We start from the raw sequence: 13,649 nt of genomic DNA, 5'->3' as shown, positions 1-13,649 counted from the left end.
ATAATTAGCCCAAAATCTTAAAATCAAATTAGTCATGATTACACATATCTATCGCGATGCGAATAACGTGACGGATATGATATCTCGTGTTAGTCGCATGATCTCGCTTGACACAGCCACACTCTTCATAACCAAATATATATACAGAAACTAACTTTTTTAATTTTCAAAAAATAAATGAATATATTCATAATCATAAGATCAACTCATCATAAATTTTAACAGAAGTAATAATATTTTGATTTCCACACACATAAAGATATCATACATGAACTATATATTATCAAACTCAAGAGCACCAGAGATATGGTACCACTATGCGATGCTCGCACCATTTATTACTTGCAACTTAAAGAAAACGAAACATGATTTTATTTTACTCGCAGACACACAGCATACACATTCCTTCTAATGGCCCATTGAAGTCTTGTTTGTATGGATTACCTCGACTCACTCCAGCTTCTTGTTTCTGGTCACAAAGTTGATGTTGTAGTAATTAGCACCGGTGAAAACGCCGCCTTTAACTTCAGATAAGACGGTTTCCCCATTAAAAAGAGTGTCCCTCTGCAGATATGTGAAGGGGACATCGCACTTACCGTTTGTTGCCAATACAGTAACTGTTGCCTCAGTCATCGGAGGCACAGTAACTTTGTGTACAGCTTCAACAACGGTAGTCACCGTGGTGGAGTTTCCCCACTCGACTCCTGATTGAAATTCACCGGATAGTTCAATTTTACCCTCAAAGATGACTGGAATTTTGAACTCCATTGTGGATTTCACACCCAACTTGAGTGAAATTTTAGTTTTCCATGAACGAGACCTGGTTTCTGTATACGAGAGCTGCACGTCCAAGGTGGAGGTTCGTTCAGTACTCCAGTTGATAGAACTCTTCTCACCTAAGCTGAGGATCGATTCGTCGTAGACCCGGGCACCATCGAGATCGTATCGGACACCGTAGATTTCTCTGGTCGTGACAGCCTCTACCACCGTTAGCCGGGCTTCTTTTGTGACGGTGTTGACTGCTGCATTAAGGCAGTTCGTTTTGCCTTCGGTTGTGAGTCTTTTGCAGAAATAATTGTTGCCCAAGTTGATAAGACCTATGGTCTGATCGTCAACTTTTACAGGGCTAAACGTGCATTCCTTGATTATGTTGACGAGAACGGCTATACGATCTGCCCATATCCAATTTGGGCTACGCATCCACCAGCGTTGGTTAGAAATTTGCCGGATCTGGATGGTTCCATCACTCAATTCACGAACCTCGCATGCCACGGTTGGATCACCGATATCCTCTGTTATAAACTGCAAATACTCGTGGCCTTCAATAGAGCGAAGAGCCAAGTACTTGCCGGTGTCTCCTTTGAAGGCTACGTACTTGGGCAGAATCACCAACGAACTCCAATCAACAATCGTGAAGATATCAGCGCTTCGACTATCATAATTCTTGTTGTTTGCCAACACAGAACAAGTGTATGTCGGATTGTCCCAACTCCATAAGCATAAATAGCATCCTGATTGGACATGCTTGAATCGGACCGTATTCGGGGAGCCGCTGATAAAGAAAACCTGGAACAAAGTGCACGACTCCTTGGATTGATCTTCCTCCTTCTTGCCGGCGGTGGCGGTAATCCAGTACTGGCTGCTGGTGCTTCCGGTGAGGGAAAGATTTTTGGTTCGTTCCCAATATTTGTTGTTCTGACAGCTTCTTATGTGCACCATGTCGTTTGTCGAAAACTCCACTTCAAACTTGGCGTACGGGTTCTGAACTTGATATTCGAAGAACCTGAGATATCCATCAGTGTCACCTCCACGTGTATAGCTCAAGTAATCAGTCTTGTCGTTGGATTGGACGACGATAAATTGAGGGAATGCGATTTTCGGTCCCAAATCCATTTTCGCTCTGAAATTGAAATTTGTGCTTCACTTTAAGTGTTTGCTTCCCACGACTAGCTTGCTAGCTACTTATACAGATAATCAAGGTTAATATTGTCCATCGATGAAAAAATGTTTTTTTTTAAACATATAAGGCGTTAAAAACCCATTTTACCAACAAAAGATTATAGTCCTGCAAAGGAAAAATACCGGACAAGAACAGATAAATCGTAAATTATTTGAGTTTTATACTATTATAGCTTGATCAAAAATTAAATTGAATGGACTTGATTCGAGTTTTTAACGAGTCGAAATAAATTACTTAACACAAAACTAGTGAGAAACTCAAAATATAATGTATTAAATTTTTAATTTCTTAAATCAAATTATTAATAATATTAATATTTATATGTTTTGCTTTTCTTTAAAGATTGTAATTAAAATTTGGGTAAATTTCACGCTTACTCACTTAACTTTACTCTCTCTCCTATTTCACTCATCGTACTTTCAATTTTTTCAATTTGCTCACTGAACTTTAGACATTGAACTTTTTTTGTCACTCAATCGTTTACTTAGTAACGAGGTGCTCACGTGGCTTATTTAAATAATAAAACATGTCTTACGTTTACTCACTTAACTTTACTCTCTCTCCTATTTCACTCAATGTACTTTTAATTTTTTTCAATTTTAATTTAACGTTATTAGAAATTTAACGGTCGAGTGACAAAAAAAAATGTTCAATGTCTAATGTTTAGTGAGTAAATTGAAAAAATGAAAGTACGGTGACTAAATTATGAGGGAGAGTAAAGTTCTGTGAGTAAGCGTGTAATTTACCCTTAAATTTTTCATTTATTTAAAATCTTTATTTATATTAAAGGAAACAAGGATAGACAAGGGTGGGTGAAAAATCCTTATCCCCTAAAATCCCACGGTAACCGTATTATTCCAAGTTCCAACCCCAAACTAATGGGTTAATTACCCTTTTAATCTCTCAACCTTTAAAAAACTTTCATAAAACAATCTCATTTCTCATCCAAATGAAGCCCAACATATCTTAAGGGTTCAATTAAGGTCCTAAACTGACACAAGACTATCTTGGATCAACTCTTATAGATTGATTCAGAATTTCGACCGTTACAATCATAGAGAGAGTGCGTGAATCAAGAGTCGAATCTCTTTATTGAAGATGCATATAGGGGTATGTGTATATATATATATATTTAAAAAGAGAAGAGTATGATTCATTGAATAATAAAATCATACAAAGGAAATACATCGACACGAGCCTCATTTAAACCTCCCAAGGCTGCTGAAGCAAACACCATTTGGACTTAAAACAAATTGAATAATAAAATCATACAAAGGAAATACATCGACACGAGCCTCATCTTTGGTCTGTAAGCAGTGGAATTGTGATGTTTTATGTTGAACTGTTCACAAGCAGCATTCATCATCTTGTTGTTCAGGTTTGTAGCATTATCGATAATGATCCTTTCAGGTAGACCATATCGACATATGATTTCTTTCTTCAGAAATTTGCAAATAGTGGACTGAGTAACACTGGCATATGATGCAGCTTCTACTCTTTTTGTGAAGTAATCAATGTCCACGAGAATGAAACGGTGACCATTCGAAGCCTTTGGATGTATTTGCCCGATAACGTCCATTCCCCACACAGAGAAAGGTCATGGTGACGTCATTACATGAAGTGGATGAGGTGGAACATTGATTTTATCTCCGTAAATCTGACATTTATGACATCTTCTAGCATAGTTGATGCAATCACTTTCCAGTGTGGACCAAAAATACTCGCATCTCATTACTTGTCTTGACATCATATGTCCATTTGCATGTGCTCCACAAACTCCATCATGTACTACTTCCACTATTATTTTTGCCTCTTCAGCATCAACGCACCTTAACAGGACTTGATTATGGCTCTTCTTGTATAATACCTTTCCGTCCAGGATGTATCCAGTTACCATCCTTCTAAGGGTTCTCTTTTCGGTTTCGGTGGCTTCTTTTGGATAACTTCGATGCTTGATATACTGCAAAATATCATCGTACCAAGGATTAGTGTCCTTTACTTCTTCGATTTGGTAACAATGAGTCGGGTACTCATACGACTGCATGTCAATTGGCATCATTTCAGCCTCCCCGCCAGCCTTGAATGCGGCTACCAAAGTAGCTAAAGCGTCAGCCATTTGATTTTCTTCTCTAAGAACATAGTGGAAGGTGACTTCGTCGAACTCTTCGAGCAGATTCAGTACTAGTTTTCGGTACTCCAACAGCTTTACATCCTTGGTTTCCCACTCTCCATGGAGCTGATAGATTACTAATACTGAATCCCCATATATTCGCAAGGTCTTTATGCTTTGCCCCAGTGCAGCTTGGATTCCCAAGACACATGCTTCATACTCTGCCATGTTATTGGTGCAATCGAAGTTAAGTCTGCTAGTAAATGGGTAGTGACTCCCTTCTAGAGAAATTAGGATTGCCCCGATGCCATGTCCTAATGCATTTGACATACCATCGAAATGCATTCTCCAGGAACTGTCCGTTAAAGTCCCTGCTTCTTCTAAGGAGATAGCCATCAAGTCTTCGTCTGGGAAGTCAAAGTCCAAAGGCTCGTAATTCTCATCGGTTCTACTGGCCAAGAACTCTGATATGGTACTTCCTTTAATTGCTTTCTGGCTCACGTACTCAATGTCAAATTCTGACAAGAGCATCTGCCATCGGGCTAACCTCCCAGATAGAGCAGGTACACCCATCATGTACTTCAGGGGATCTAACTTGGAAATAAGCCAAGTAGTGTGGTACATCATGTATTATCGGATTCTTTTTGTAGGCCAGACTAAAGCACATCAGACCTTCTCGATAGGAGGATATCTGACCTCACAATCGGTGAACTTCTTGCTTAAATAGTAGATGGCTCTTTCTTTCTTTCCGGATTCATCATGTTGTCCTAGGTCACACCCCATGGAGTTCTTGAATATGGAGAGATACAAGAACAGAGGTTTGTCCGAGATAGGGGACATCAGGATAGGAGAGTGAGACAAATACTCCTTTACTTTCTCAAATGCAATCTGACATTTTTCATCCCATGCTCCTGGATTGTTCTTTCGGAGAAGACAGAAGATTGGGTCACATTTATCGGTTAACTGAGATATGAACCGAGCTATGTAATTCAGTCTGCCTAGAAAACCTCAGACCTCTTTTTGTGTTTGAGGTGGATGTAGGTTCTGGATAGCCTTAACTTTGTCAAGATCAACCTCAATGCCTTTTCTATTGACCACGAAGCCTAACAGTTTCCCGGACGTGACCCTGAAGGTGCACTTGTTAGGGTTCAATCGTAGCTGGAACTTCCTCAACCTCTGGAAGAGCTTCCTCAGATTCTCGACATGTTCATTCTTAGTTTGAGCCTTGACAATCATATCATCGACATAAACCTCGATCTCTTTGTGCATCATGTCGTGGAACAAGGTCACCATAGCTCTCTGATAAGTTGCCCCAACATTCTTCAATCCGAAGGGCATCACTTTGTAATAGAAAGTTCCCCACATTATGACGAATGTGGTCTTCTCCATGTCTTCAGGACGCATCTTGATCTGATTGTACCCCGAAAATCCATCCATGAATGAAAAGTAAGCGTTCCCGGTTGTATTGTCTACCAGAGTGTCTATGTGTGGCAGAGGAAAGTTGTCCTTAGGACTTGCTTTGTTAAGGTCCCGATAATCGACGTACATACGAACCTTCCCGTCTTTCTTCGGGACTGGCACTATGTTGGCCACCCACTCTGGATACTTGGCCACTTGAAGGAAACCGACATCGAATTGCTTCTTGACTTCTTCTTTAATTTTAAGGAGCATCTCAGGTCGCATCCTTCTCAGTTTCTGTTGCACAGGTTTGCATTCTGGTTTTAATTGGCAGTTTATGAACTACCATATCTGTGTCTAGTCCCGGCATGTCTTGATATGACCAGGCGAACACATCTCTATACTTCTGAAGTAAGCCTATAAGGTTTTGTCTTGCTTCAGCCGAGAGAGTTGTGTCGATTTTAACCTCCTTTCTGTCATCTTCAGTTCCCAGATTCAAGATTTCGATTGCCTCCGCATGTGGTAGAATTTGCTTCTCTTCTCTTTCTACCATTCTCAACAATTCGGTAGGCAAGTTACACTCCTCTTCAGTGTCGTATTCATCAAATTCTCTGAGGTAAATGGCTGATTCAAAATCCACTTTCGGATCAAGATCATCAGTGCCTACATTATCGTTATCTGGGGTCCTGAATGAACAAAGAAGGTATGGGTGTGTGAGAGGAAATATCCCACACGAAATAGTCAAAGAATTAAATTTGAAAGAGAAATGGAAATGAAGTGCTGAAATGAAGAAAATAGATAATGAATTCAAAAAGAAATAAAAGAAAATTTGTTTGCCATGGATATAGAAAAAAATGCATCCTTTATTGAAATTAAACCAAATGTTTATTCACCCTTACAAAAGATCACCTATTGCCCCGGGTATAGGTAAATAGGGATAGTTTGAATATTACTCTGAAAGATTCTTGTAAACCACAGGTAATTCTTCCACTGACCAGCTGCTAGGCACGAACCCATGTGGCAGACGGCATATCCCGGATCTATCTCCGTTGTCAATATCTTATGTGGTTATGGCATTGATGTTTAGATCTTCTAGAGCCACTTCTAACTCGGATTTGGTGGTTTCAAACACATACCCACCTGACTTGAATGTCTTATAAAGAGGCGGGAATGTCATAGGCTCCCGTTGAAGTTCACCTCTAGTCAACCTGGCTAGTCTTCTTTCGCGGTTCTTCTGAACTTTCTTCCTCTTTTCATGGTAATTGGGCTAAAAACGAGCCCAAACTGATCTAACTTCAAAACCCGGTGGACTGGATTGATCCTTCCTTGTAGTAACTTCCCAAACCCCCTTTTGATTTTAGCACATCGACCTAAGGTTTGCTTGATCTCTATCTTGCGTATTCGGAGAGTCGGGGTCTTGGAATCTTCTTCCTTCTGCCACAAATGTGGCATTCACAAATTCTAAGGAGCGGAATGAGCACTCTACTGCTTCCTCATCTACCTCGATGGGGCCTCCATGGTCACGCTTGCCACGATATCCTCCTCAGCATTGATAATTACCAAGGCCCCGTCAATAACAAATTTGACTTTTTGGTGCAGCGTGAAGGGTACTGCACCTGCTTGAGAATCCATGGCCTTCCCAAAAGACAGCTATAGGACGGCATGATATCCATCACAAGGAACTCGACGTCATAGGTGGCAGGTCCGATGGTCAACGGTACCTCGATCTTGCCAATAACCTCTTCAATAACAAATTGACTTTTTGGTGCAGCGTGAAGGGTACTGCACCTGCTTGATGAATCCATGGCCTTCCCAAAAGACAGCTATAGGACGGCATGATATCCATCACAAGGAACTCGACGTCATAGGTGGCAGGTCCGATGGTCAACGGTACCTCGATCTTGCCAATAACCTCTCTTTTGGTTCCATCAAATGCTCAGACCACGTTTTGACAGGCTCTCATATGAGATGTATCTATTGGCAGCCTTTTCAATGTCACCAAAGACATCACGTTCAGGGCTGAGTCGTACACTCGGTAAGGTATGCCCCTTACAATAGGTAGTGATGTGTAATGCCTTAGTTCGGCCTCTTCCTCCGGATGGAATCTCATCATCTAAGAATGAGATGAGATTATCAGCTTGAATATTGTTTACCAGTCGATCCATCTTGCTGACTGGTATATCTTGTGGCACGAACGTTTGATTAAGGACTTTTAGCAATGCTTCTTGGTGTGCCTCTGAGTTTAAAAATAGTGCTAGCATTGAAGTACGTGTATGTAAGTTGTGGAGTCGTTCTACAATGTTGTACTCACTGTGTTTCAAGATCTTGAGGAACTCTTTAGCTTCTTCCTCCTTTATGGGTTCGTTGACAGCTAACACATCTTCTTTGAATGGCTCAAGTGGCATTTGTCCCACTTTGCCATCACATCCTTTAGAAGTACTCACTTGGCATTCGTACTTCTATGGCACTTGTCGATTGTCCTTGTATTGAAAAGGCCGAGGTGTTGTGATCACCACCCTGGCTTGTGTTGTTGTTGTCATCCTCGCTTTAGGGGTAATTATCAGAGGACCACCCCTGCCATACCTCTTGTCAAATGATTCTTCGGTAGCGCAAACATCTTCTTCCCAAAGAATCTTGAATTTCCTCGTAAAATTCCAGCTATTTCCAGTCCATCATGAGCTGGACTAACGATGTGAACTCTGGTCATTCTTGCACATTATGCCCCTCTTCGTTGTGGTAACAACAATAGTTACCATCTCCTATCCTTGTTGCCCATAAATGGGGTGTAAGAAGCCCCACCTTTACCATTTGGCTCCATACCCAAGACAAATGAGCTTTAACTTCTGAAACACAAGTTTTGACTCTCTTGCCATTCTCTGTGGTGATTGCGTTGATCCCGATCTCTGGATGATTAGGCAAGGGATTCTGGGCGACGTTCGATGCTCCAGAGTTGAAATGGATCCAATTCTTGTTTCGCATTCGTTGTACAAAGCCTCTTGAATACGAGACAGTTTTTGATTGAATGCCCCTGCATACCTCTATGATACTCGCAGTGGGCGTTTTTTTCATACCACTTCGGATATGGGGGCTTTATCGGATCCATTGGGTAGGGTGATACTGCGTGAGTGTGAAGAGTTGTTGATATAACTCTTTATATGTCATGGGAATAGGATCGAACTGCTCCATTTCCCTTTCCCTCCTTGGTTCTCTCTGAGATTGGTTAGAAGTACCAGATGGTACAGCTGCAGTGGTTTTTGAACTTGAGATCGTAACACCTTTGCTAGCGTTGTAGGTGTTGACATTGTTGATCTCGCGGTCCTTGTTCTTCACGGGAGGCTTTCTACTAGAGTCACCTCCTTCAATCTTTCCTTGTTTTATGGCCAGTTCAACCATCTCACCAGCCATGACTAAATCTGAGAAACTTGCCGACGTGATTGCTACCAAATGCCCAAAGTAAGGTGCCTTCAGGGTCTGTACAAACAGCTTTCTAGTTTCCTTTTCATCCAAGGGTGGATGAACTTGCACAGATAAATCCCTCCATCTCTGTGCGTATTGTCGAAAACTCTCGTTATGCTTTTTCTCCAGGCTCTGCAGCATAACTCGGTCTGGTCTCATATCATTGATATGCTTGTACTGCTCTAAGAAAGACTTGGCTAAGTCTTTCCACGTCTTGATATGAGTTCGGCTGAGCTAGTTGTACCACCGGATAGATGAACCAGACAGGCTCTCCTGAAAGCAGTGGATTAAGAGTTGGTCATTTCCCCCGTACCCTGTCATCTTCCGACAGAACATAGTGATATGGGCTGAAGGGCAGCTATTCCCGTCGAACTTTTCAAACTCAGGAATTTTAAACTTAGGTGGAAGCACTAAATCGGGAACCACACTTAGCTCCATTGTGTCCATACCATAATAATCATGGTCCCCTTTGACCATCTTTATTTGATCTTCTAACATCCGGATCTTCTCTTCTATCTTCTTTGCCTTATCCTCTTCGTCAAAATCTGAGATAGGGCAATCGTCCGGATGATTGCCAAGATTTGCCACCGATACAGCTTTCCCTTTGGTGGTAGATGAGTCGCCTTGCAGTCTGGGTAAGATCCCGGATGAGACAACCACTTGTGGGGTCAGAGAAATGGTTACTCCCTCAGAAGCACCTGCTCCGGGTGCAATTGCTTGTGGCTGTAACCCAGACAACTTAGCCACGATTTGGTCAACTAAGGATTCATGGCTTTTCTTCATGGACTCCATGGTACGTTGATTGTTCTGAGCCATTTTGTCCTCTAATTCTTTCTGTAGTCTTGCCATGTTCTCCTCAATCTTGTCGATTCTGGCATCCATTTGTTTCTTTTTTGCACGAGTGTTGTGAGGGTGATGCGTATCTAATGCTTGCGGTGGTAAGCTTGGTGACTGAGACATGTTCTGTTAGTTAATACGAATGTAAAAACATGGAAAATATAAAATAAAAACAAACATGAAATATAAAATGCAAGAAATACAATGCATGATATATGCAATTTAGAGGCATTGATCCAAAAAAGTGTCCATTATTATAAATAATCTTTGTTCAGACAAAAATGTTTTATCTTTTAAGAGACATAAACAAATTAGAGGTACATTCGGACTAAATCCTCTAGACCCCTAACAGCTTCTAGTAGGTTGACAAGTCTTCTGCCTTCGTCTGTCACTGGTTGAATGCCTTGTCTAACCACTCCTGCTTCCCTTGCCAGGCTGTGAAGATGATGAGCTGCCTTCTGTACTTGATCCAGGAAATCTCGGATAGCTGTGTCTCTGACCCTTACCCTTTGTTGTGCTTGCTCCCAACGGAAACGCCACTGTAATCCTCCATCGAAAGGCACTATCTGAAGCTCGCTCGCTTGCCTCTTGAACCCATCTACAATATTTTCTAATTCAGTTATTGTCTTGCCATCCTTTTCATGTTGTTTCTCTAAGTCCGCCACCCGGATTCTCAAGCGTTGGTTCTGATGTTGACTGTCTGCCAACCGCCTTTGAGCAGTCTTCAGTTGTTCCTTCCAAGCTCTTTCAGCAAGCCCCTCAAATTTCCTTTTCAGACTGTGAGCTTCGTCTTTCCAGTATTCAGAGGTTCTTTTAACTTGGAGTATCCTTGACTTTATCTTGATAGCATTTTCTTAAGTCTTCGAGCTCAAAACAGACTCTTTTCTGTTCCCTTTCCAGTTTGTCTGCTTTATCTTTCTGTGAGTCAGCATCGAGCTTCCATTGATAACGTTCAGCTTCAAGTTCCTTAATACTCTGCTTCAGCTCGTTATTCACAGCTTCAAACTCTGTCTTAGCTATCTCAAGTCCGAAAAGGACAGGTCTGAGATGTTCTTCCATAGTCCGAGTATCTTCATAGTCTGGCACCGGGACGTTATCATTCCTTCTCAATCTTCGCCACTCCACATAATCCGGAGTGAGCATGTCTCTGGCAGCTACAACATCTATCCGAATTACTTGCTTCCATGAATCGGCCGCTTCTTTGATCATCTTCTTATAACTGTCACCGCTATACACAAACTCTGATTTAATTAGCCCGTATGTTGCAGGGACAAACTGACGTGCCCCATACTATCTCAGTGCCAACAACGGAGCATACCCAACTGCACCCCAAAGTCCAAGTAAAGTTAAAGTATCAGAATCCCCACACCGAAAAAGAACGTCACCAAGGAACAACCAGGGGGCTCTCCAGGTAATATCTTGATCTTGAAGATGTGTAAAAACTTTCATCCACTTTTTCTTTGAAGCACCTTCATGCCATTTCATTGCGATGAACTCTCCTAAAGGTGAATATGCGGTGCTAAATCGGCGATAGGTAACCCCGTTAGTCTTCCAGAAGTGGCTGTGAATCCAGACTTGAAGGAGCTGAACACACCCAACAAACCTTCCTCCGCCAGATCTTCGACAATGATTAAGAGACCGAAAGGTCTCGGCTAAGATGGTCGGTGCTTGGTTGACTCGTCTCGGAAGTTGTTCAAACAATTCTACCACGGCTGCGTCAATGCAGCCCAATGCCTTCGGAAAGATAATCAACTCGTACAGACCTAGTGCAAAAAGGTCTATAGTCTTCCACTCATCAGGGTGGTTCTTCATTAATTGCCTTATGTGGATCCATTCAATTCCTTCCCCACTACCTCTGCGCTGAGTCCAGTCAATTACCCATTTTTCGTCTCCTCCCGTAACTTTGGCCAGTGTATTCTTAAAATGCTGACTTTTAATGTGTTTAATGTAGGCTCACTCTAGTTTGATGTTTTCACAATGCAGCAGTGTAGTGTATTCTTCAATGGTGGGCACCATGTCCTCCCGGTTAAAAGTAAAGCAACTATATCCCGGGTTCCAGAACTGAACCAAGGCTCTGATTAAGGGCTCATCAATATTAACTTGGAGTAGAAGTGCAATGTCACCGTACCGTTGGTTGAACTTTTATTTTCGATCATTCTTCTAAATGTCCCAGATGTCTCGAAGCTCTTGAACATTGTTCTGTTTTAGGCTGACAGAGGCATAATTAACCAGCTCTGACACATAGCTTCCTTGAAGACTGTCTCCCTTTTTCTTCTGGGTCTTCTCGGACCATAGTCGTACATCAGGGTTTTTAATCTCTTGCATTACAACACCTTTGTCCATTAATTCGAATTATTTTGTGTATAATAAACTCTTTTTAAGGATCAATAACCTCTTGTCATGATGCAAATGCTAGAAAACAAACACAAAGGTAAAAACGTTAGTAAAATGAAAACATATAAATAAATATGAAATGCTAAAAGAAAAACAAAAAGAGTAAGAAGGAACAAAAACATGGTTAGGGTAAAAATGTCCTAGGGTTGGAAATGTGGTTTCGGGGTAGGCTCTATTTCTCTATAGTCTCCCGATTTAGGTTCTAAAAAATGGTACTCGAGTTTTCCTTGCCGGTGCCCCCTTGGGCTTACCAGACCCTTAGACCTAAACCCATCACAGGCTTGTGTGGACTAAGTTAAACTCGAGAGGACACATTCCCTTATGCCCATACGAAGAATAAATTCACACGAAGGCATAAGGTATATGAATCCCGAAGGCTACTTGCTAGGCTCATACGGTGAATAAATTCACACGAAGGCGTCGCTTTCACCCCCACTTAAAACGGGTTTGGAGCTCGGGTTTAGAGCCTTAAGTGAAGAAAACTTTGAAGGCTGAAATCATGAGAAAACGATTAGTACAACTATTTACTCGAAAATATAATCAAAAGTACGTAAAAAGGATCGAAATATTACCTCAAAATTTAAACTTGCCATTTTTGTTAAAAAGACAACTGGAAATTACCTAAGCCTGACTCACTTACCTGTGTCCCCAGTGGAGTCGCCAAGCTGTCGGAATCGTCTTTCGGTTGGACCCAGAATTGGGCTTCGACTTGAAAATTTTGATTAGGAGCCGCCACCGATCATTTATTTTATAAAAAAATGGGTTGACCGAATACCTTATTTCTTACCTGATCTGCGTCTTACCAGTGATATGTCAGATTCGGAAGTCGATTACAGTCAAGGAAGGGTTAACACCCTTGAACTTTCCTTTCGATACTACGTAATTTCCAGTTGTCTTAGATTAAGAAAATTGTAACTTTAAATTAAAAGGTAACATATGATCCCAAATTATTTACCTCTGATGAATTTAAATCGTGTCCTTAAAAAATCAAAAAAAAATGTTAGATGAAAATGTAATGAATAAATGAACAAAATAAATAAACCCATGTAAAAAAGAAGAAAGAATTGGTAAATAAACAACTTAAAAACAGAAAGTAAAAAAAGATAAAAACAAACAATAAAAAAATAAAATAAGATAATAAACAAATAAAATAAAAATAAACAAATAAACAATAAATTAATTAATTAGAAAAACCAAATGAAAATGAAAAAATGAAAATACAAATACAAATATTAAATATTAAATAAGATAAAAAAAAATAGTAATAAAATAATAAAATATGAAAAAAATATAAATACTAATATACAATTATTGGGCAAAAATAATAATGATAATAATACATAATTAAAATATCCTAATACGAGAAAAAATATATATATATATAATAATAAATAAAGAAAAAGAATACCAAGAAAAGAAAAGAAATAAAATAATAGTAAATTGAAAGAAGAAAATATTAAAACGTAAATATATATACATAAATACATAGATAAG

The 13,649-nt window shown here is 40.3% G+C and overlaps 1 protein-coding gene across 1 annotated transcript; it reads right to left on the bottom strand.

Moving 5' to 3' along the window:
• Positions 1-450: 450 nt before the first annotated feature.
• LOC120115180 lies at positions 451-1,893 on the bottom strand. Its single transcript, XM_039135950.1, has one exon. The coding sequence runs from the start codon at positions 1,891-1,893 to the stop codon at positions 451-453; it is 1,443 nt and encodes a 480-aa protein (XP_038991881.1).
• Between the last annotated feature and the right edge of the window lie 11,756 nt (positions 1,894-13,649).

The sequence above is a fragment of the Hibiscus syriacus genome, unplaced genomic scaffold (genome assembly GCF_006381635.1).
Source record: "Hibiscus syriacus cultivar Baekdansim isolate YM2019G1 unplaced genomic scaffold, ASM638163v2 tig00110258_pilon, whole genome shotgun sequence".
Lineage (NCBI taxonomy): Eukaryota > Viridiplantae > Streptophyta > Magnoliopsida > Malvales > Malvaceae > Hibiscus > Hibiscus syriacus.
The sequence above is the reverse complement of the archived record's forward strand: the minus strand, read 5'-3'. Positions and strand labels throughout refer to the sequence as shown.

Excerpts from the sequence above, each read along its gene's own strand:
- LOC120115180 (XM_039135950.1), bottom strand. The coding sequence starts at position 1,893 with ATGGATTTGGGACCGAAAATCGCATTCCCTCAATTTATCGTCGTCCAA.